Source organism: Trachinotus anak, unplaced genomic scaffold (assembly GCF_046630095.1).
Source record: "Trachinotus anak isolate AG129_WGS33_773 ecotype Australia unplaced genomic scaffold, CSIRO_AGI_Tana_v1 ptg000033l, whole genome shotgun sequence".
Lineage (NCBI taxonomy): Eukaryota > Metazoa > Chordata > Actinopteri > Carangiformes > Carangidae > Trachinotus > Trachinotus anak.
In genome coordinates this window covers 1,196,301-1,217,827 of record NW_027273884.1, presented here as the reverse complement: position 1 = coordinate 1,217,827, position 21,527 = coordinate 1,196,301, and the positions used below count along the sequence as shown (strand labels likewise).

The window sequence follows — 21,527 nt, the reverse complement described above, 5'->3', positions numbered from 1 at the left end:
CAATTTTAACATGCCGCTATGTTAAAATAAGATGGTGAACATGAAACATTATATCTACGAAACACTGTCAATTCAGTCTTTTTAAATGAGTTGGGAAGCTGCAAAGGCTAACTATGTTAGCATTAATTAACAACGAGAAATCTCCACCACAAATATCAACACTACAGTGTGTCTTTGCTTTGTGAATGAAGCGGTTTAGTTCATGAGTTACCCAGAAGGTCCTTGGTCCTCTGGGAAAGCTCCTGCACTGAAGAGTCAACACTTGGGCTTGGTGGTATATTAAATGTGTCTTTATGAATAGCAAATAGTATCATTTTGTATATATGATATTCTTTGCAGGCATAAAACCAGAGAAGAACATTATGGAGGAATGTTGGGACTATATACAAAACTAACATACATAAATATTAAATGTAATTGTTTCAATAAAACACTTCACTCTTCAAAGGAAACAGGATTGGCCTAATGAAAATCAGAGCAACATGATTAAAGGTCTTGTTTAACTGAAATGGACTGAAATGGAAAATCTGCAACCCGTCTGCATTATATTCACTGAATAAGGGAAACATTTCAGCATGTTACATCATACTAAACGTGTTATGAAAAAATATTGTCCACATTGGGAATGAATTCCCTCTTGGCGTATGCAGAAACGCGCTGAGTCTACAATCTACAGGGGAGGTTGTCTTCCGTTGCTTTATGGCAGAGTCACAGCACCAAAACAACGCTGGGGGGACATGGCTGGCGATGAAAACATTCATGTTGATAGGTGGCGGAAACTGTCTGTCAGCTGTGTGCGTGGCCTCGCTCACGCTTTCTTCTGATTGGTCAGTGTCTGAAGCTCCATTTCCCCCATTGGTCAGTTTCTATGACCGTTCCCGACAGAACAGGAAGAGATGCTAACTGGCTGTGTGCCAGGTAAATATTCAACAGGGGATGCTAGCTGTGCCCATGTCTGACACGACAAAAGGACAGCAACTCCTGAATAACCGGAGCAAAGATGAAACCACATGCCTTATCGAGGACATTAAGGTATTTTACGATCCTTAAGAGACTTGTTTTCACAGTTTGAATTTGGAGAAGTTATAGGGTGCGGCCTGCTGTCACTAGCTTGCTAGCTGAACACAGTGCTAACGTTATAATATTTAGCGGTTAGCTTAATAACTGCATTATCCACAAGCTAAACGTCATTAACAGGGAAGCTGGCCAGCTGTACTGGACAGGCCAGCAGCCTCTTGTTGTAACGATACTAACACGAAAAAAACACATTAGGCAACAGTTCGTCGTTGTTATTAGTGCTGAGGTTAATGCTCAGGCAAAAACTCAACACCTAGGATTAGCTAGGTGTGTGGTTAGTAACAGGTATGGCTTGAGATCTTATCTGAAGTCGAGTGATTTATTGAATTAGCAATCCATGTACGACTGATAATGTATCTTGCACTTAACGTATAGCTCCATGTCAAGATAGAGAACTGTCGATGGTAGCTTTACTAGTTCAATATGTAAACAAAGCCAGAGAAAGTCGAGTAGCCCCGATAAGTTACTGCTGTCTGTTCTTTCGTCATCCTCATTGCTTTGTCTAACGTCAAGGGACATACAACACCTAAACAGCACCGAAAGCTGAAAGTTATTTGGTTGAAATGTTCAAACTGATGCTCGGTGAATCACCTCTGAGCTTAGTACGTGTCTTCAGCAAACCTGAAAAGGTCTGAGGTCATTTTCGAGGGTGTGTTTGTGTCTATTCTGATAAGTGCGGGAACCTCCAGGATTTGTAATCCGTGCCCACAGATTTGTAAACGGTTTAAAAATCTGTGGGCAAGTTCAGGTGTAAGTAAATCGGCAGATTTTCATGACAGTTAAACGCTGTGAGCAGAGTTGAATCTGTCAAACATTTTTGCTACAGACTGCTGTTGATTTGATGGACATTGCAAAAGCATAACAGTAGTAGATTGTTAGCTTGTGTACCTGTGAAATGGTTTGTGATCAGGGTTGCTTGTGCAGTTGTTGCCCAACTCTCAAGGAAAACAGTTTATTTTTTGATTCAGTATTAAGTAGTGTTGGTCCAGTAATGGTTGTTAAGAGATTTTCCATGTCATGTCTGTAACTATAATTTAAGGTGTTACGTTCCCAAATTATCCTTATTTCGGCTTGTTGGTTGGAGTGATGTCTGGTCTGATGTATGCACTATCTGTTGGGATGCTAGCATGAAACAGTCTGGGTCCAGCTGTGGTAGTTAACTAGAGGCTGAGGCTGACAGAGTTGTCCTCAATGGTCTAAACCAAAAGTGAAAACTCTCCAGTAATTGTGTAGAGTCACTGATAAGCAATGACCTTTTTGGGATGGCAGCATAATTTGTGCTCACATGCCATAACTCATGTAGGGTGTTACTTAAAATCTGAACTTGCCTTCCAGGAATATCAGTGCTGTGATCCATTCAGGTGGACTACATCAGAGTTGGTTGGTGTGTAAACAGAATTGGATTAGTATCTGGCAGGTAGCTGGTGTTAAATCCCTTGTGAGATCCAGCTCGTCTCTCAAATTACAGAATGTTAACAGATGTATTGTAAAATAAAGTATTTGTCCAAAAGAGACAATTGGAGACAGCATTGTCTGTAAAAGAGAGAGTTGGTTTTGGTTACATTTCATTGGTTTTACTGCCAACGTCATTTAAGGTGGATTAAATGAGGAATTATGTTTGTGTGTGTGAGTCTGTTTGTGTCTTTAATTCAAGCTTTTGACTCCTAAGCATGGGCTTACGCACAGCATACACTTGCAGCCACACACACACACAAGCAACACCATTCCACCAGCCCTCTGCCACACACAACAACAGAATAAAATAATCCCTCCTGTAGAAGCAAAGTTCACGTCAATGAATACAGCCAGTGTCCTTATGACATGCAAAGCAGGTGCAGTTATGATCATGTGTTGTGCACAGCTGGCTTTGTCATTGTTCCCACTGCTCAGCTCATATGAAGGTTGTGTACTATATAAATGAACCAAAGTCTTTAACAATTATTTGAAAACTGTACAATACTATTTTTTTAAAGAGGTTCAGTGCATTCATCCACTTGCTGCTTATCCAGGTTATGTTCAGAAGGAAATACTGAAAATTTTGATTATAAATGTCTACAAATTCATGCATTTATTAAATAATTCTAGTCCTTATTGTATCTACTGGTTATCAGTAGGGTTGAATGATATGCGATAATAAATCATATTGCAATAATTTTGGCAGAGATATGAGTCACAATTTCAGTTGGAATGGTTCATTTTCACTGAAAAAATATAAACTTTTTTTTTTCTGGGGCATGTACCAAACCAGCATGTTCCCTTACGTGTGGGGATCTCTGTAGCACAATTCATCGTTTATGTTATGTTGTCGTGACACATTTTACCTTTATCAAAAAATTGTAGCTCCTGCTATTTGGATGTTGCACTTGGCCATATTGCGAGTTCAATAATGTTTATATTAATTGTTCATTTCTAGTTTTCAGTGTTATCTATCATACTTTGTCCCATAAAATATGCATTATATGTGGGATTAAAAAGGGTGTTAAAAAGTTTAGTTTGTTAATTTGGGGAACCCTAAAGAAACCCTGGATTTGTAGGCTATATGCTGCAATTCCACCTGACACCATTTTCAAGACTTTAGTTTTAGTTAGCTGTTTTTTCCTGGAGGTCCTTTGCAGTTCCCACTGGTTCATCAAAAAATTCCCAATACATTTTCACTCTCTCACTTTGTCATTCTTTGCTGTGTTTCACGTGTTCTTTTGTGCTTGTGTGTTTTCTGCTCAGTTTTGCTCCTGTGCCGTGGCAGCAATCTGACATCTGACTGTTTTTTAGTTTTAGACATCAGACTGAGAGCCTGTAGCCATGGATGGACATGTTGCCAAAAACAATGAAAGCACCTTCCCCAGCTTCGTGGATCTAGATGATTTTCTTACTAAGCACAACTCGAACTTCATCTGGCTCCTCGTTGGTAAGTGCTCTGTGCCTGCACCGTGTATCTGAGACCTCAAGTAATCTGTCACGTGTGAAGTGAAAACCTGTCAGCACTGTCAAGATTCATGTTAGTGGCCTAACAGTTTCATTGAAGATGTGCTGTTGCTTGCTTTGGTCTAAACTATTGTGGAAAGCGATAGGGTTTTGGCTACTTTTATTTGTACCTCGTTTATGGAACAGAGGTTTGGTAACATGTAATTGTCCTGTTGGGCACAAATAATGACTATTTGGAGGAGTGGTAATTTTATGTCAGTCCCTTACACTCTGTAAGGGGTTACTTAATAATGTGGTAAGCACAGATTATTTTAGTATCATTTCATAATAAGGTCTTTTGAAATGTGTGAAATCATGTAAAATAAACTGACGTTTATTGCACTGAGTTGCATGGTATAAAGTATGATAAAACTCTGTTATATTCCCTAATGTGTTTAGATCTCATCTTGTGAAAGATTTTAATTAGTATTTGCTTTTAATCATGTAGTCGTCTTGGCTGCATCTTCACTTCATTGTGATTTAATTCAGTTAAAATATGAAAAAAAGATAATTTTCAATCACTGCTCAGTTCAGGTGCAGCTCTCAGTAGGCCAGTGATATTACACGACTCACAGAAGCCGTTTTCTTTGTTTCACTGCAACTTCTTCAACCTGGGGAGAAAAAAAACTCTTTCAGGAAAAAGGGGGAAAAAAAACTTGAGTGCAGCAGTCAAAACCAGCTGTCAACCCAGTTATGAAAGAATAAAGAGTTTCTACATTACTGCCATCTGCACTGCTATATTCCTTAAATAATAATGTTTTAGGTGGAATTTCTCTGTGTGAATGAGTCTTTGTCGTGTCTGAAGAAGTAGCATCTGGCACATTGCATTCTAAGGTCCAATCACGGTTTGTTGGCCTTAAAAGTAACAAGGTCACTCACATGTATAATTAAAGCGCTTGACTTAACAAAGGCAAAATCAGCAGCAGTGATTATATTAGAAACTATAGGCCTATTTTACTGTTATATTCACAAACATTACTGATGTAAACAAACATTTCCAAGCATCAGAAAACTTTATTCTGAGATGTTATTTCTTGTGTTAATAAACCTACTGTATCAATTTGAGAGTGATATCAGGAATTCAGATTAAAACTGTGCCTCAGTTCACTTGAATTCATCATCTTTTACTGACTGAGACCATTTTGTGCTTTTTTTCCCCTCCTGTCAGCCACCATTCTGTCCTGTGGATGGATCATCTATTTAACTTATTACAACTCCCGCAACATTGGCCTCATCCTCACCCTCATCATCAACAGACTCTACAAGGATGGCTACATTCACATCGGTGTGTTCATTGGGAGCTCCGTCACACTGTGATGAATAGGCGTGGGGGGTGGGGGGGGGGGGTGCTGCTGCTGCTGCCAAAGCTTTCAGTTCAAGGCGTTAACTCAGGCTGCTGAATATTTCATGATGAGCCAGGTTCACTCAGTGATTATCTCCATGGAGCATGAAGAGCAAACTGCAACCAACACAAGAATTCATTTATAAATTCATAAATTCAAGTGTAACTCAAGACTCAGTTTTTATTTAAGCAAGTGATCAGGTTCCTCCAAAAACATCAGACTCTTTACTAAAGCTTAAATGTTGTCAGGTGCATCTGCTCTGAAATACAGCCCTAATTACAGTCCTGTAATTAACCAAAAAAGAGTCATGCCAAGTAAACTGGCAAATTCATGTATTCACTTAGCATCACAGCAGTGTATGTGGACAGGAATCTGCAGCTCACTGGCTGTGAGTAAATAGGAAGTACAAGAATGATTACCAACACAGCATTAACATTTATGAGGAGTGCACGGCTTAGTTAATCTTTGCATTGTAAGGGACTAGAAATAAACAAACCTAAATACCAAACAGCACAGTTCTGACACATCACAGACAAGATGTGTTCCTGCTTAGCAGGTTTGAACGAGCTTTAAGGTGTGTCTTTTCTTGGCCAAGCCTGGGTTAGGTAACTTTTTTTCTGCATAGATCTGGGTGGCTGTGGCTCAGGAGGTAGAGCAAGTCGTCCACTAATTAGTGGCGTCCAGGCCGTGTGTCGAAGTGTCCTTGGGCAAGATACTGAATCCCACATTGCCCCTGATGGCTGACCCATCAGTGTATGAGTGTGATGTATGAATTTGTGAGTGAATTGGTGAATGTAGTAAGTTTTGTAAAGTGCTTTTAGTGTTCAGCAAGACTAGGAAAGTGCTATATAAATGCATGTCTATTTACATAGGAAGCACAGACCAGGACCAGCTTCCTAATGACATGGTCTTGGGCAAGTGTCATATCCTGTCTTCATTCAGACAGCAGAAAAGTCAAAAACACCATAAACAGGAGGAAGTGTCAGCTGGGATGATTATAGATGAACCGCTCAGTTGCTGACATTTCTTTGGCATCGAATAATTAAAACAGATGCAGACGTTACGAGCCAAAAAGGATTAATGACAGAAAATCATGTACTCTTTCTTGCTCAGTGACTGCCTGTGACTGTTACTTGTACAATTAGATGCTAATTAAGATTATTTTTTGTCAATGATAAAAGAACGACAAGGTGATTAAATATCTCAGCAACACACTGGCAGTTTTTATTTTTACAGAACCATCTAATTAAATTTTTTGTTTAACATTTTAATTAGCTCCTTTATTAACTTAACTTCAAACCACTGTGATCAAACAGGTTTGGACCTAAACTGTGACAGTATTAAATTATTTCAGTCAGTATGATGAACACTACTGTTAATGAAAATATTGACACCGTGTGTCTGACCCCCTCTCCACAGGCTCCTTCTCCTTCTCCGTGCTGTCGGGGAAAGTCATGTTCAGAGACGTCTATTACATCAACCAAGACATGTCCATCAGGTGACCTCTCCTCTGTTCCTCTTTCTTACGGCCAGAACACACCACCGCTGAACAGTGCGCATCCAAACAGCCGCCCCTGTGATTTTCTATGTACAACCCCTCACTGGCAGCACTTGTGTGCCCATCAACACGCTGCCCAGCAACTCGACGCCACTGTTAGGTTTCCAGCCTCAGCACTCCTGAAAAAACGCATTGTTTTTCCAGAGAAAAGCCTGTTTTGTGTTTCCTGGCTTCCCTCTCCTCACGTCTTGCTCCCCCTGTTGTTGTCTTGTGTGTGTGTGTACAATGGAGGAGCATAGACTACTTGTTTAGGTTGACAAATATAAAGAGCTATACAACCCACAATCATATTATTACAAACACAATGGTAGAAAAGATGTTGCCTGGTGAGCCATTGCTCTGACATGCTGTGGCGGCAGTGTGTTTTCAGCTTTATAACCTCAGAGCTTGCAGCTTACTGACTGATTTTTTTTTTGTCTGCGTAACAGAATACAGGATGGCTTCCTCATATTTCGCTGGTGGAAAATGTATAACCCAAAACAGAAACAGCACGGTGAGTCAAATGTGACTGTCCTCTGGACAATTAAAAAAAAAAACAAACAAACAAAAAAAATTAAGAAAACTGTCTGTTGCTTTTAGATCCATGCTAATGAATTGTTAAATTGTTCACTGAGGAGTTTGTAATTAGCCTGCAGGATAAATGTTAATGATCTCTGCTTGGATAAAGTGTTTTTATTTTGTGGATCATTCAGCAAATTATTTCATTTCACCTGCAGAAAATGGTGTCTGCAACAACTTTGATCATTAGTTAAAGGTTTTAGTTCCTTATCTGTAAAAATGCCAAACAAATCTCTTTTCAGTTTGTCACATATGAATATTTGCTTCCAAGATAGTAACAGGAATATATTTGGGTTTTGAACTGTTGTTTGGACAAAATAAGAACATGACAACATGGGTTTTGAGATTTTGTGATGCATTTCTCACTATTTTGTGACATACAGATCAAACAATGAAAAAATCTAAATGAGACAGTGTCAGATTATGACAATAATCCTTATTTGAAGCCCCAGTGTAAATTTGAATAAGTTTGATTTGGTTCTGTTAATATTTTAGTTTTATATATATATCATTGTGGAAGGAAACATGAACATACAGTAGATGGTGACCTTCGAAATGTCTCTCTTGTCTTTTGTCATCAGACCCCAAGGCAGAGACCAGGCTTTACGTGACAGTTAATGGCTTTGAATTTCACGTCTACAACCGAACCGACCTCTACGCCCGCCTGCAGGAGACCTTTGGACTGGAACCCACGCTCATAACACCCAAAAAAGATGAAGAGAGGGGACGAGAGGACAGAAACAAGACCCTGGAAAGGTACAACGAAGGCCTCCTCAAGCAGATTTGTGTTATTAAATGTTAGGCTTGTTTAGGGAAAATCGTATGTTGATCTGATGCATTAAAAATAATATTTTAATGATTGCAAATGACTAACAGTATTTTGCCTGTGTAGGTGCCTTTCCTTAGTGTGATCTAAAAATGTCTCAGGGAAAATTGTCTAATGGGTATTTGTTTGTCACATTAAAATGGAAAAAAAATTACTGACATTAGTATAGATATGACACTTTATTCTATGAGCAGTGACTTGATTTTACCAGTACAGTAATTTGTGTGAAAGATTTTGTTAAGAGATGTGGTTGGGAATCAAATAAAGCTACAGAGACTCCAGAGATTTGATAACCAGCAGTCTGAGTAACTTGAAGCTCCCTTTCCTCTGTGTTATCACTAAATGCATTGGGAGTGATGGCATAGAAGGGAACTATTATCATTTCCTTCTGATAGCCAAATTAATTTTACTACCTGGAAATATAGCACCACTGACCTGTAGTCAGACTGAATGTCTTCTGGTCCTCGTGTAGTGTGAACATCAAAGCAGAGAGTCCAGACCCCACATCTTCTTGGCGCTCCCTCATTCCTGTCATCAAAGTTAACATCAGCACTGTGAGTATCTGTGGAATTCAGCAAAAATTGAATGGAATTTGGTTTAGGGTCTTAAAAAAAAAGCCAGTTGTTCGCCAGTTGTAGAAATAGCTTGAGAGCAATGTTTGTAAAAAGAAGTGATTATGAATGGAGAAGCGTTCAGGCCTCATTCTCCTACTGCATGTGTGTTCGCTCTCCTGTAGGGTCGCTTGGCATTTGGGAACCACTACCTGCCACAGACTCTGTGTGTGAACTTTGAGGACGCCTTCCTGACGTACGCCACGAAGCCTCCCTCCAGCCACCTGGACCAGTACATGCACATCGTCAAAGGCTCACTGGAAAATGTGCGCGTCATGCTGGTTCCCAGTCCACGCTACTTGGGCATGCAGAATGATGAGTAAGTCAAAGACATATACGCTTTTTTCATTTATTAGTGTCTCTGTAAAATCAACTGTTGTCACAGACTTGTAGTTGAAGAGGTTTATGCTGTTTAAATTCAAGGGGGAAATTCACATACAAGGAATGAAACTGAAATGAAGCATATATTTATTCAAAGCAATGTGTAACCATCATCATTTTTCAACTTGTGTTGTCAGTACTCAAACTATTTTCTCAAACATTTTTAGAGATAAAGTTCTTTCCTGAAGAATATTAACGTACTCGTACTATCCTCTGCTAGTCTTTTTTTTAAGCATGCCACAATAACTGTAGAAAATTAGATCATTATACAGTTTTAAATGGATAAGTCTGTCACCGCTCTTGGTGTTTCTCTATTCTCTCTAGTTACACTGCAATATACTGTATAATGTATGGTATGATTGTAACACGCAGCCAGGCACAAGGCTCACTCTATAAAAACAGAAAATAAACTTTTTTGTGCCACATTTATGAGTTAATTCAGAATAAATAACGATGCTTTGAGTATTTTTAAATTGCTGCATTTCCTGTACGACTGCTTTTATTCTGCTGAGAGCAGGAGCTGCAGCCTTTTTAAAGGTTAAAGCTGTTGGATATAGAAGAAAGATCAGGATTTATTTACCTGGATTGAACAATTTTACTTCAAAAAATGTTGTCATAACTTTTCACCTGGCAGCTTTAACTGTACTGCTTAATAAGCTTGAAAGCCATAAACCATTATCCCCACTTAAACTGAATGAAACAACTTTGACAGTAGACTTGCTTTAAAGTTAAAGAGCAAAAACTTGGCATAGAAGAACCTCCAGCCGTCCTTGATGTCTTATTGGAATGACAGTGAGATGAAGTAAAGATAAGTAAGAGTAAAGCCAGTGCATTTATAAAATTCATATTAGGTGTATTCATGCCAGAATAAAGCTCTAAGACAGACTGAATATTTAATTGTATAATGTTTTGGGACCATTTCTAGACCTCCCAGACTGATGGGTGAAGGTTTTGTGGTGATGCAGTCCAATGACGTTGACATCTATTACTACCAGGATGAACCCGGTATTTAAAAACACACTCACACACACAATTTAAAACTGTGAACCAGTGAAACAAACAAATGTCTTCTCTTCATTACTATCAGAAGAAAACATGAGTGTGACAGATGTGTGTGTGTGTGTGTTTCTGTTTGTGTGTGTTTGCAGGTCTGGTCCCTGTGGAGCAGGAGGGTGGGGAGGAGGCAGAGACATGCAGCGAGGGTGATAAGCTCCAGGATTTGCCTCCATGTTGGGGTCTGGATATCGTCTGCGGAAAAGGAACGGACTTCAATTACGGGCCTTGGGCAGATCGGCAGAGGTGTGTGACAGTGAAATGATGCATTTTTTAGTCAGTCACAGCAATTTAAATAGCATTTGCTGACATAAAAGCATGGGTGTAAATGTTGTTAACAAATATAAAACTTAAAAGTCACAAAAACAGCACCATTGCTTCTATAGTTTGATTAGTCAGAGCGTGTTCTCTGAGCTTTTGAAGGACTGACCTTGGCAGATAGACACCAGCCAATTTAGCTGCAATTGCAAATTTTATAAACGACATATGTCTGAAAACATAACACAATCTTTAGTGTGTATTTGCGCAGCATACTAATACAATATAAATGTAAAAGGTGAAAGATGAGGGATGTTTTAGACTTTGTTGTTGAAAGCTAACAGCTCAGACTTTTCAGGCTTTAGATTTTAGGCTTCATAAACATGGTCTTGCGTTTACATGAGCAAACTCACTGTGAATGTTTCTCAGGGACTGCCTGTGGAAGTTCTTCATCCCGGCCGACTACCAGGCCATGAAAGTCACTGAGGTCGCCCAGCCTGGAAAACCCAGACAGATCCAAGCCTTCGAGCTGCGCATGAACATCATTGCTGATGCCACCATTGATCTGCTTTTCACCAAAAACAGGGTGACTCTTATTTCTCTCTTGTGTGCTTTCTTCTCTCTGCTTTTTTCTCTCTCTCTTTCCAGCCCCATTGATCTTTCCTCCTCTCTCTGCCGCTCGCCTTGTCCTTGTCTTTATGCATCACCATGTTTAAGATATTGATATTGGTTCATGTTTTATACTTTTCAAATTTCCATCCTGGAGCAGTGCAGGGATTTCCACAGAGCCAAGTATGTGGAGTGAATACTAAATAACAACATGAATACATGTTGAATAAAAACATAAAATGGCTTGAGTCAGGGAAGAAGAGTCATTTTATTACCTCTTTTGAACCCATTTTTGTTCACATTAGTTTCCTTTCTTTGATTTTTAAGGCAGTAAGGCACCTTCTGTAATAATCTGACAGCATGTATGACCCACCCCTTCCTGCTCTTGTCTTCACCTCTGTTACTAGGAAACCAATGCCATCCATGTGAATGTAGGTGCAGGCTCTTACTTGGAAGTCAACATCCCCATGACTGTGGGAGAGAACGGTAAGTTTGTGTTTCTTAGAAATAAGACCAGTAAACCAAAAGGTCAGTACTGGGATCTGTTGATGTTCCAATGTCTCAAGGAAAAATGTTGTTTAGATTTTGAATTGAATTAATTAATTAAAGATGAATCATGGCAAATTGGATTTATTTATTTATTTGACTTTTCTTATTCAAGTGAATAGGAACTTTCTTCTTTTCCAATTCACATTATTTCGGCTTCTATCCAGGATGTCCTCAGACCACAGTGATCACCAGCCGTAGTGTGAACTACCATGAATTCGCCATTAAATTTAGATTTAATTTAGACCTTGCACTTTATTTAAATGTGTTTTTGTTACCAACATGAATCCACTGTGAATCTAGATAATTATTATCTATTAATCTAAACAACTTTACTTTGCTTTCAGTTTCAGTAGTAGCTTCGCTTCAGTTTGATGAATGCTCTGTGAAATGAATGTCTCCAAAACAAAATTCTAAAATTACAGTAATATACAGTTTCAGCCACATTACCGACCCCTGCCATTAAGGTTTCTTTCATCAACACTAATTAAGAATGTACTTTAAAAAGTACCAGTATTTTCCAGGGGCGATCAGGATTAAGGAGTTTGTTAGTAATAAATCAAAATGGAAAAAATACATGTGCGACTAGGATTCAAAAACTACATACAGTATGTGTTATGCAGCTATGATTTATCAATCACTGGAGGCTGCTATGTTGTATTATTGTGTGTCATGTAATTCCAGCGGGGGTGGAACATTTTCATGTTATGACATGTAAATATAAAAATTCATTTATATAGGATGCATTTGAAATAGTTTGTGAATGACATTGAAAACAGCCAGTGTTGGTGGAGACAGAGGAAAAGCCCAAATCAAAAGTGGCATCACAGAGCTGACGTATTACCACTGCGGATTGTCGACCACAGGAAATGTCTGTCTTTGCAGTTCCATTCTGGATGTGGGTTAACTGAGCTTAAATTCAATACTGAAGTTCTCCCCACAGTATACAACAAAGATCAAGTCAAACCATCAATAACCATCATTCAGTTTAAAGCAACATCCAGAATAATACAACTGAACTCAGGGAGCATTCACAGTCATACCACTGTGACATATTTTTAATAATTTATCAGACAGAGCAGATAATATTTTGTCAGTCATCAGTCACTGCTCTCCTCTGTCCCCAGAAATGTAGTTAACATAAGCAGCTTTTGAAATGTTGCTGGTAAGTGACATTTGCAGGAACTCAGCTCTAGCTTTGGGTTTTGAGAATTGATGGCCCTGCTTTTCTGCATCTGCCCTCAGGCTACTCTCCCACCATCAAAGGTCAGCTGCTTCACGTGGACACCACCAGCAGCATGCAGTACAGGACACTTCTGGAGGCTGAGATGTTAGCTGTAAGTGGCAGGCGATTATACAATTCAGGGAGAATTCAGCAAATGCAATGTCAAACTTGTATACACGTAGCAATCGCTCTGCCAGGAGTGAAGTCGTATCCTGCCTCTGCCTTTGTTTCAGTTCCATGTGATAGCCAGTTACCCTCGGGTGTGGAACATGCCTCAGTCATGGCAGTGTGAGATTGAGGTGTACAAGGCCACCTACCACTTCATCTACGCCCAGAAAAACTTCTTCACTGGTGAGTCCTCCTGCAAACACATGGAACAAATCACTGTACATAGATAATCCACATATTCTGAGGTGTTAGAATCAGATTATTACCATTTAGCTCTTAGCATTTTAACAGTAAAATGTATGAAACTTTTCATTTCATCATTGTGCCTTCTGTCTTTTCAGATCTGATCCAGGACTGGGCGAGTGACAGCGCCCCAGACATCTACTCCTTTGTGCCCTATTCCTGGAAATTCAAGATCCTTTTCCACCAGTTTGAGATGATCTGGGCGGCAAATCAGCACAACTGGATTGACTGTTCCACCAAACAGCAGGAGAATGGTGAGAAAGATGCTCTTCTAGATGCAGACAGTTTCTACAGTATACTGAAAAATAAAACCTTTAGAGATTCATATTTTTCACTCAAGAGCAATGTTTCTTATGACTAGATGTTTTTACCAAAATGCACATGGTGAATGAAAGTGTTAATAACTAATATCTTCAACGTTTGGTTAACTATTTTGTACAGTTTAGAAGGTTAAATGGGCAGCAAGTAAGACCGAGGTGTCCTGAAAGAATATTTAAGTACTCAGTGGCACCAGTGGGATTGTATTTCATAGGATGCACGAGAACTGCCTGTGTGCTTGTAGCCTACCTTTAGGTTTCCCACACACATACAAATGTCTGCCCATTAAGTGAGTGAGCAAGCGAGTGAGAGAGAGAGTGATTGATTCATGTTTTTAGTGCTGAAGTTATGATACAACACCACCATTAAACTAGATTAGCCCACCACATGCATTTCAAAGACCACACAAACATGCCTGAAAAACAACAACAGCCAGCTGAATAATAGCCTGCAATATACTGTTATATACTCCATTGAATATCCCAGAGATCTGTGCAGTAAAAATTGGCATTAAACAGGCAAGCAGTCCCTCATTTACCTAAATAAACAAACACTATCATAAAACCTACGCACAGCGTGTACAGGATTACGGCTGCCAGCGCCACTTTAACTATTAGAAATTCCATGTCTCCGATTTACAGCCATTTTATGGAACAAGCCCCCCCCCCACTTAGAAATGAATGATTTTTAAATACCTATTCTGAAGTAAAGGATGTGTACTGTTCTGTCCCAGCTAAAAGATGTAATATCTGCTGTTAATGGTGAAGTTACATAAAAGATTTCACCTTCATTTTACTGGTATAGAAATACTTTATGATAGTATAATTGAGTAGTTTTACAGTGTAGACCTACCCTTATGTATGTGGTTAATGTTTAGCATTAGCACTACTGCAAAAATGAAAGAAATCCAAATCCAGCCATGAAGGCATCATAATGCCTCTTTAACCCTGGAGGCTCCCGCCCATGACAGGACACTTTGACTCTGTTACTCTATATCTGTCTTGATGTATAGCACAGTGTATACTTCACTTAATCTAGGAGCAGGGCAGGCTAATCAGTTGCATTATTGATCTTCTCTAGTGTACCTGGCAGCGTGCGGTGAGACGCTCAATATAGACTTCACTTTGCCTTTCAATGAGTTTGTTCCAACCACCTGCCATACGCGCTTCAGCCTGAAGGTGAGTCATGCCTTAAGTGAATATGATTTGTTCCAAAAATAAATGTCCATATTTTATTTGAGTTTAATTTGCAACATTTGTTCCTGTTTGGAAAATATATCTACAGATGACTGCACAAACATTGTATTTTCATTTTCATTTTTTTTTTTAAAGACTCTGTGACTGCTGTGACATCAACTATGAATATGTGTGGGTGCATAAACATGTATGTGCTTTGTCTGCCTCAGGCGGAGGATACAGACATGCGACTGTCCCTGCCAGAGTGCCACCCGAGCCGCTACCCCCTCCTCACCCTGGCCAAAGACTACCAGAACGTCAAGCTGCCCCCAGACATGTTCATGCCAGGGGAGAATCAAGGCGCCCCCCCTCCCAAACCCAGCAAGTCTTGCTGGAGGAACATCACCCACGCAGAGTGAGTTAAACCTGCAAATTATTTCTCTCTCATTGTGGGCTAAAAGCGAGCATGTTAGCAAAAGAGCAGGGTGACTCACCATCGTAACACTGACTCACATCAGTGCTTAGGTAGAAAGGAAAGGTTGCCAAGGTGGGAGCTGCTAATTTCAAGTAAATGTACTACTAACCTCTTCATGCTTCAGTAGTTGCTGTCTGCCGGTAATAGATGTTTAATAGAGCTGTTTGGACATTTTTCTATGTAAATTATGTATGTATTATGTAATGACACTTAGATATCTCTCATTTGAGGTATAAACTTGCACCAGTATCAAGTCAGTCCTTTTCCATTTGCACCCTTAATTATGTATAATGCTATCTATAGTATGCATCCCTGATTAGAGAAGTCTGGGTCTATTTCACATTGCAGTCACCACCATATAAAGGTGAGGGAATGTTCAAAGAGATGCTGAAGAAGTAGGCATTGTGCAGTCTGCACATGATAACTCAACATCGAGATCATTTATTATGTATAGCCCAGAGCCAGACTATACTGATGTAACCCCGCAAGAGACCCACTTACCACCCCCCACTGGGAGGTTACGATCGAATTCTGTCTGGACCAGTGCACTCTGTGCCGCAGAGAAATCAAGCACAGCACATTTACCGTCTTTTGCCTTTACTGTATGTCCTCGAGTTGAATGGTTCGTAAAGCAAATGATGAAGTGGAAAATCCTCTTGAAATGACGATAAATTCAGGATTATGACCTTCTTTATTTTTCTTCCTCATATCAGAGCTGGCTGGGTGGATTGCTGGAGTGTACCCAACTTCTTGCTCATTATTGACTACACCTGGCATCCCATTTATCCTCAGAAGGCTGATGAGCAACTCAAACAGTCATGTAAGCTCGCTGCTGTAGGATCAATTCTTCTTCAGTTGTTCTTTCTAAACTACAAGGCTGTGGTCTGTGACAATGAATTTCTTTAAAGTCTTCTCTTGTTCACCTTTACAATGTTTCACATAATCTTACCCAACTTTCTTGCTTCGTTACTCAGTGTCTGAGATGGAGGAATCCATGCTGTCAGCTCTTCGTCCCCCAGAACACACATCTGTACCTCACAGCGCCCCGCCACGCTTCGCCACGTCTTCTTCAGCTGCTCACAGCCGGGTGCCCACTGACCCCTCCGAGCTGCCCCCTGACAGACTTCATGTGGAGATGGAAATGTCTCCAGATTCTCAAATCATCCTCTACGGGCCTTTGCTCCGAGCACTGATTTCCATCAAGGTAAAGACATCTTTGACTTATTTAGTAATAATCTTATATATCTTGATTTTTTTTTTTTTTTTTTTTGGTTTTTGTTATTATTTTGGTTTGGTTGTTATTATTTTGATGATTTGAATTCAGTGTAATCAGTGGTCCAATTTAATAACAAAGACACTCAGGCACCAGAAAAGTGTTGGTATGAGAAAGTATAAGTTTCCAATCCACCACACACCTTGCTCCATCCTGTTCCTGTCCCCACAGGAAAACTATTTTGGGGAGGATGACATGTACACAGACTTTGAGGAGGCGGTGTCTAGCCCCGTGTTGTCCACTTCGACGTCCTCGGGCCTTGGCTGGTCTCCTCTGGGCATGGAGGACAGCGAGCAGAAGGAAACCTCAGACCTCCATCCCCTGGACCTACGCCCGTGGGACATCACTGTGCTCATCAACCTTTACAAAGTCCACGGCCGACTGCCCATGGTAAGACTAATGACTCCCAATAGTCCAGTTTGGTGTGAAAAAAAAAAAAAAAAGAGTGAAGAAAAAAGAGCAAGATAGCGAGATCAGTGTAGTACAGCAAGTGGGGTTCTATAAAAGATAATGAAATGATTCCACCACTGCAGTGTGAAATAAAAACTAATGAAAATGTGCATGGTATGCATGCCAGACAAGCTGTAGAGACAGAAATGTATATAATATAAACTTGAAGTATATAAATAGATGAAAGACATCAAGAAAAAAAGAACATAAGAGAAAATAAAGTCTGCAGATCTACATTTAAGCCCACTTTATTAACTCCATGTGTCTCCTTTTTTTTATCTAAACCTGCAAGTCATGCTTTTCAAGTTGAAGTGTGTTTATGTTTATGAAAACAACTTGATGCACCACTCCATCTGTTTGCTCACTTTCTCGGGTGCCTCCAGCACTGCAGCAGCGAGGGTCCCGAAGGTCCATCCGGCTTCTTGGAGCGACTGTGTTTTGAGATGAAAAAGGGTTACAAGGAGACGATGCTTCAGCTGCTCCTGTCTCCCATTCACATCTTCATCAGTGACAACTACCAGGTACGACACACAACTACACAGCTGCCTGATACTGTTTGTTTTGGCTCCATACAGCGTAGACATTGTTTTACCTGAATGAAACCATATAGTTCAAGATAAATGACAGCAGTATGGGGACACACAAAATGACATGGCTGTCTACATTTTTCTGTTAAAAGCATACAGCTATGTTGCTTTATGTGAGTAGAGTAAACAATCATCACACAAACAGCTACCCTTCAGTCGGGTAGTTGAAAGAGTGACTCAGTCCTCAGAAAACGCCCTGAATAAAGCTGCAATAAGTGTTGCATAATGTGAAACATGCTTGCACCAGCCGCATGTTTGCATAAGCAGCTGCATATTGTATAATCTCAGAGAATTTCTAAGCTTTAGCCATGAGTTGGATCCTATTTCCTGCTCAGAGTGAATAACTTTCCCTAATCCCCTGTGGCCCTCATCTCTCTCCCCTGGTGGGATAACAGGCTCTTCTGACAGCACGTGTCGGGTTATTATGGGGAAAAAAATCACATATTTCACTTCAGCTAAAGATTGCTTTTAGCACCAGCAAATTACTTCAAGGTTTTTTTTCACTTTGTCATTTGACCAACGCCTTAAGGCAACGATTCAAGGTGAAAATACGTGAATTTGTTCTTCTCCCCGCAGCGTCCCACATCAGACGGGGTCTTGAGGGATGGCCACTTGAGTCTGTCTGGCCTGCAGATGAGGGCCCACGCCATGTTCTCTGCTCAGGGCCTTCCTCTGGGCAGTGACACGCTGGAGTACGCCTGGCTCATCGACATGCAGGCTGGGGGGCTCACTGGCAGGGTCACTGTTCCACAGGTGTGTGTGTGTGTGTGTGTGTGTGTGTGTGTGTGTGTGTGTGTGTGTGTGTGTCTGTGTGTTTGATGGGAATGTTGGAGGTTTAAAGGGTCATGTATTTTACATGTGCACCCTTATGTTATGATTACGTTATGGGTCAGCTGTGTGTGTGTGTGTGTGAGTATGAGAGAGAGAGAAAGAGAGACTAGTCAGGTACTTCTCTTGCTTGTATGAAGCCCCTGCACTATATACTAATATACTACTACTATTCATGAGTAGCCCTGCCACAAATACTACTGTTGTGAATTTATAGTGTTTATTAAAACTGTGTGAGCAGAATTTATGTGTGTTACAGCTGATAATTGTGTTATGTTTTCCTTATGCTTTTTACACCCCCACAATGACTGTGTTTGCTTTACTCTTGTTTTCTGTTCTGTGCATTTGCCCTTGCGGTGAGTGTATTTATTGAGGTGCTAATGTGCGTGTGTGTGTTTGTGATTATTAGCTGGCCAGTATGATAGAGTGGGGTGAAACCTTCCTTTTCCATGTGGTGTCCCGAGAGTTCCAGCTAGAACAACCCAAGCCCTCCGTCATCTGCCAGCATGGTGTCGACCGTCGCATCTGTGATGCCAAGGTACAGACAGACAGTGTGCTATGAAACGCTCCACAAGGTGGGAGCCTCATTTCCTGACACTTTTTCATTTCCTCTGCTGTAACTGTCCAGCTTTGCTTTGAACTAGTGAGCAGCTGTGTGTGCCTGCACCCTAACCCAAGCTATTAAATGAGCTCATTATAGCTGAAAGCTTTCCTTTTTTAATCAGATTTACATGTTGGTCAGAGCTGTCCAGGGTGAAAGGAAATATGCAAATGACATATGATAATAAAGGGAGAGTACTGTGAACCTTTCTCTAATGATGCGTGAGTCAGAAAGGACACTTTTTCACAGATGGAGAAATGGAACAACAGCCTCTAACACAAAGCTATTGTTCTCCTCACAGCAGCCATACATAGAAAATGTACACAACACCATGATGTATGGAATGAAGCTGAGAGAAAACAAGTCTCCCTCTTGTTTTCTATGCAAATGCAAACAAGGGTATTTTTAAAAATTCTGCCTGAGAGCCCTCATTAGTTTCTGACAACTGTGTCTCAGGCTACAGGCTGTAGCAGTGTGTAAAGCTCAGTCAGACTAAATTGGAGATGGCTTCCTTGTAACTTTGTACTAAATGTTTGTTGTCTCTCAGCTGAGCTGCCTGCCAGGTCACTGCCGCACATCAGAGGAGCTGAAGTACACCATGACCCGACTGGCCATGGATGGAGTTGACCTCTTCATTGTGGAGCATGGCTGTGCTGCCAGTATCAAGGTAATTAGCACCAAGACTTTTTGTATTGCAAAGTCAAGATAGTTTAACGCCTTGTCAGCTCTTGAATTAAATTTTCCTCTCTCTCTTCCTCCATAGACGGGTATTATTCGCATAGCCAACTGCAACCTGCACAACCAGGCAGTGGGAGAGGGCATCAGCGCCGTGGTGCAGGACTTAAACATCCGTCAGTACATTGAACAGCAGCAGCACAGCGAGGCGACCAGGCTGCAGCCGGCTGGACAGGGTCAAGGTCCGGGTCAGCCGTTGGGTCCCGGTCAGCCCCCTTTGCTGCGACGCTCTGTCTGGCTGGAGGCGGGTTCACTCAACCTGAACCTCATCACAGCAGACATTGCCCTGGCTGCAGACCACCCAGCCAAATGTGAAGTCCAGAGGCACTTTCTGGAACTACACGATGCTCAGACCAAAAGGTAGAAAGCACACAGCGTCGTCTGTTATTCTGTCCTGTTATTCTGTGTATCTCAGAATTGGAATCAAAATCAGAATCAGACTTCACAGGAAGAATATATGTTACATAACAGCTGCTTTCTCAAGAATGGAAATGTAACGGCAAAGAATAGAGAATAACATAAGATAATAGAGGTAAGATAAAAAGATAAAATATAAATGCAAACAAAATATAAAATTATGTCCTTATACTATAATATACTAATATATAATATAAATATAACTGTAACAATATACTGTATTATGAAATCGCACAGTTAAAAATTGTCAACAGAGAATAAAAGTACTGAAATATTGCACTCAATTTTCCAAGCACTTCTCAGTCTGGAGCATCTTTTCTACGTTGTGGCAGTCTTTGTCTAGATCATCAGCCACAATTCTTCACCCTTATTTCATTTTTGAATTTGCTCAGAAGCAACACCATTTAATTTGTCATTTCATCAAGGGACTCCGGTGTTGATAAAAATACCATTCATCACAACTGAAAGTAACTCAAAGTAATCTTCTGTATCACACCTCTGTAGAATGAGTCAACATTAGTCATGGTGATCTTCAGCTCATAAAGTAAAGGAGATATATTTGAACAGAAACAATGTGGATTTTTTTTCCTGTCATATAGTGACCCAGCTCATAATATGTGATAATTAGCCAGGACATTGGCCACCCTCTGTGATAATACATTTAACACGATTTAGAGTCTCATAATAGGTCTGCAGGGAACCATTATCAGTACAGATGTTCTTTTCTAGCTTTTAGTTGGACATGACATGCCTTATTACTGTAGCTAAATGTACTGCATGTGGGTTATGAGAAAGGGAAATTTAACAGAACAAAGAAGGAGGTAATGAATGAGTGACAGCGGCGCCACTACCCCAAATCCTATCTGTTTTAATTTCCTGCTTTCTTCATCATTCTGTACTGTTCTTTCTTACTTTTCTTCCCCTCATCTCCTCAGACTCTGGTTCCTGTGGCCAGAGGAGGCTGGTGTTCGGAGCAAGCGCAACAGGAATCGCTGCGGCTGCCTCGGAGGCTGCAGGTTCTTTGGTGGCACCAACATGGGCCTGGACTTCTTCAAGCTTGAAGAGCTGACGCCGTCGTCCTCATCGGCATTCTCTTCCTCCGGCTCTGAGTCAGACATGTGTTACGGCCAGTCCTTGCTACAGCCTGGGGAGTGGATCATTACAAAGGAAACACCCAAAGTAGATGGTATGGATTTAATTTACATTTCCTGATATCCTCTAGGAGAGTGGTTCCCCTCGAAGAGTTGCTCC

The 21,527-nt window shown here is 40.5% G+C and overlaps 1 protein-coding gene across 11 annotated transcripts in view; it reads left to right on the top strand.

The window, feature by feature from the left end:
• The first annotated feature begins 846 nt into the window (after positions 1–846).
• kiaa1109 (KIAA1109 ortholog) overlaps positions 847–21,527 on the top strand; it is a 71,625-nt gene continuing 50,944 nt past the window's right edge. For 7 of the 11 annotated variants that reach the window (XM_071471203.1, XM_071471210.1, XM_071471205.1 and 4 more), the window contains exons 1-26: positions 847–1,032; positions 3,847–3,982; positions 5,207–5,323; positions 6,801–6,879; positions 7,368–7,432; positions 8,079–8,253; positions 8,796–8,877; positions 9,060–9,253; positions 10,241–10,320; positions 10,464–10,614; positions 11,056–11,212; positions 11,643–11,721; positions 13,027–13,118; positions 13,240–13,357; positions 13,516–13,671; positions 14,816–14,913; positions 15,141–15,325; positions 16,099–16,205; positions 16,360–16,589; positions 16,830–17,048; positions 17,492–17,629; positions 18,272–18,448; positions 18,933–19,061; positions 19,672–19,791; positions 19,888–20,219; positions 21,212–21,462. In XM_071471203.1, the coding sequence (XP_071327304.1) occupies positions 3,877–3,982; positions 5,207–5,323; positions 6,801–6,879; positions 7,368–7,432; positions 8,079–8,253; positions 8,796–8,877; positions 9,060–9,253; positions 10,241–10,320; positions 10,464–10,614; positions 11,056–11,212; positions 11,643–11,721; positions 13,027–13,118; positions 13,240–13,357; positions 13,516–13,671; positions 14,816–14,913; positions 15,141–15,325; positions 16,099–16,205; positions 16,360–16,589; positions 16,830–17,048; positions 17,492–17,629; positions 18,272–18,448; positions 18,933–19,061; positions 19,672–19,791; positions 19,888–20,219; positions 21,212–21,462 (3,637 nt within the window). In that variant the 5' untranslated portion in view covers positions 847–1,032; positions 3,847–3,876. The remainder of the gene's footprint in view (positions 1,033–3,846; positions 3,983–5,206; positions 5,324–6,800; positions 6,880–7,367; positions 7,433–8,078; positions 8,254–8,795; positions 8,878–9,059; positions 9,254–10,240; positions 10,321–10,463; positions 10,615–11,055; positions 11,213–11,642; positions 11,722–13,026; positions 13,119–13,239; positions 13,358–13,515; positions 13,672–14,815; positions 14,914–15,140; positions 15,326–16,098; positions 16,206–16,359; positions 16,590–16,829; positions 17,049–17,491; positions 17,630–18,271; positions 18,449–18,932; positions 19,062–19,671; positions 19,792–19,887; positions 20,220–21,211; positions 21,463–21,527) is intronic. The other 4 variants (XM_071471206.1, XM_071471209.1, XM_071471212.1 and 1 more) reach the window with 2 other exon arrangements.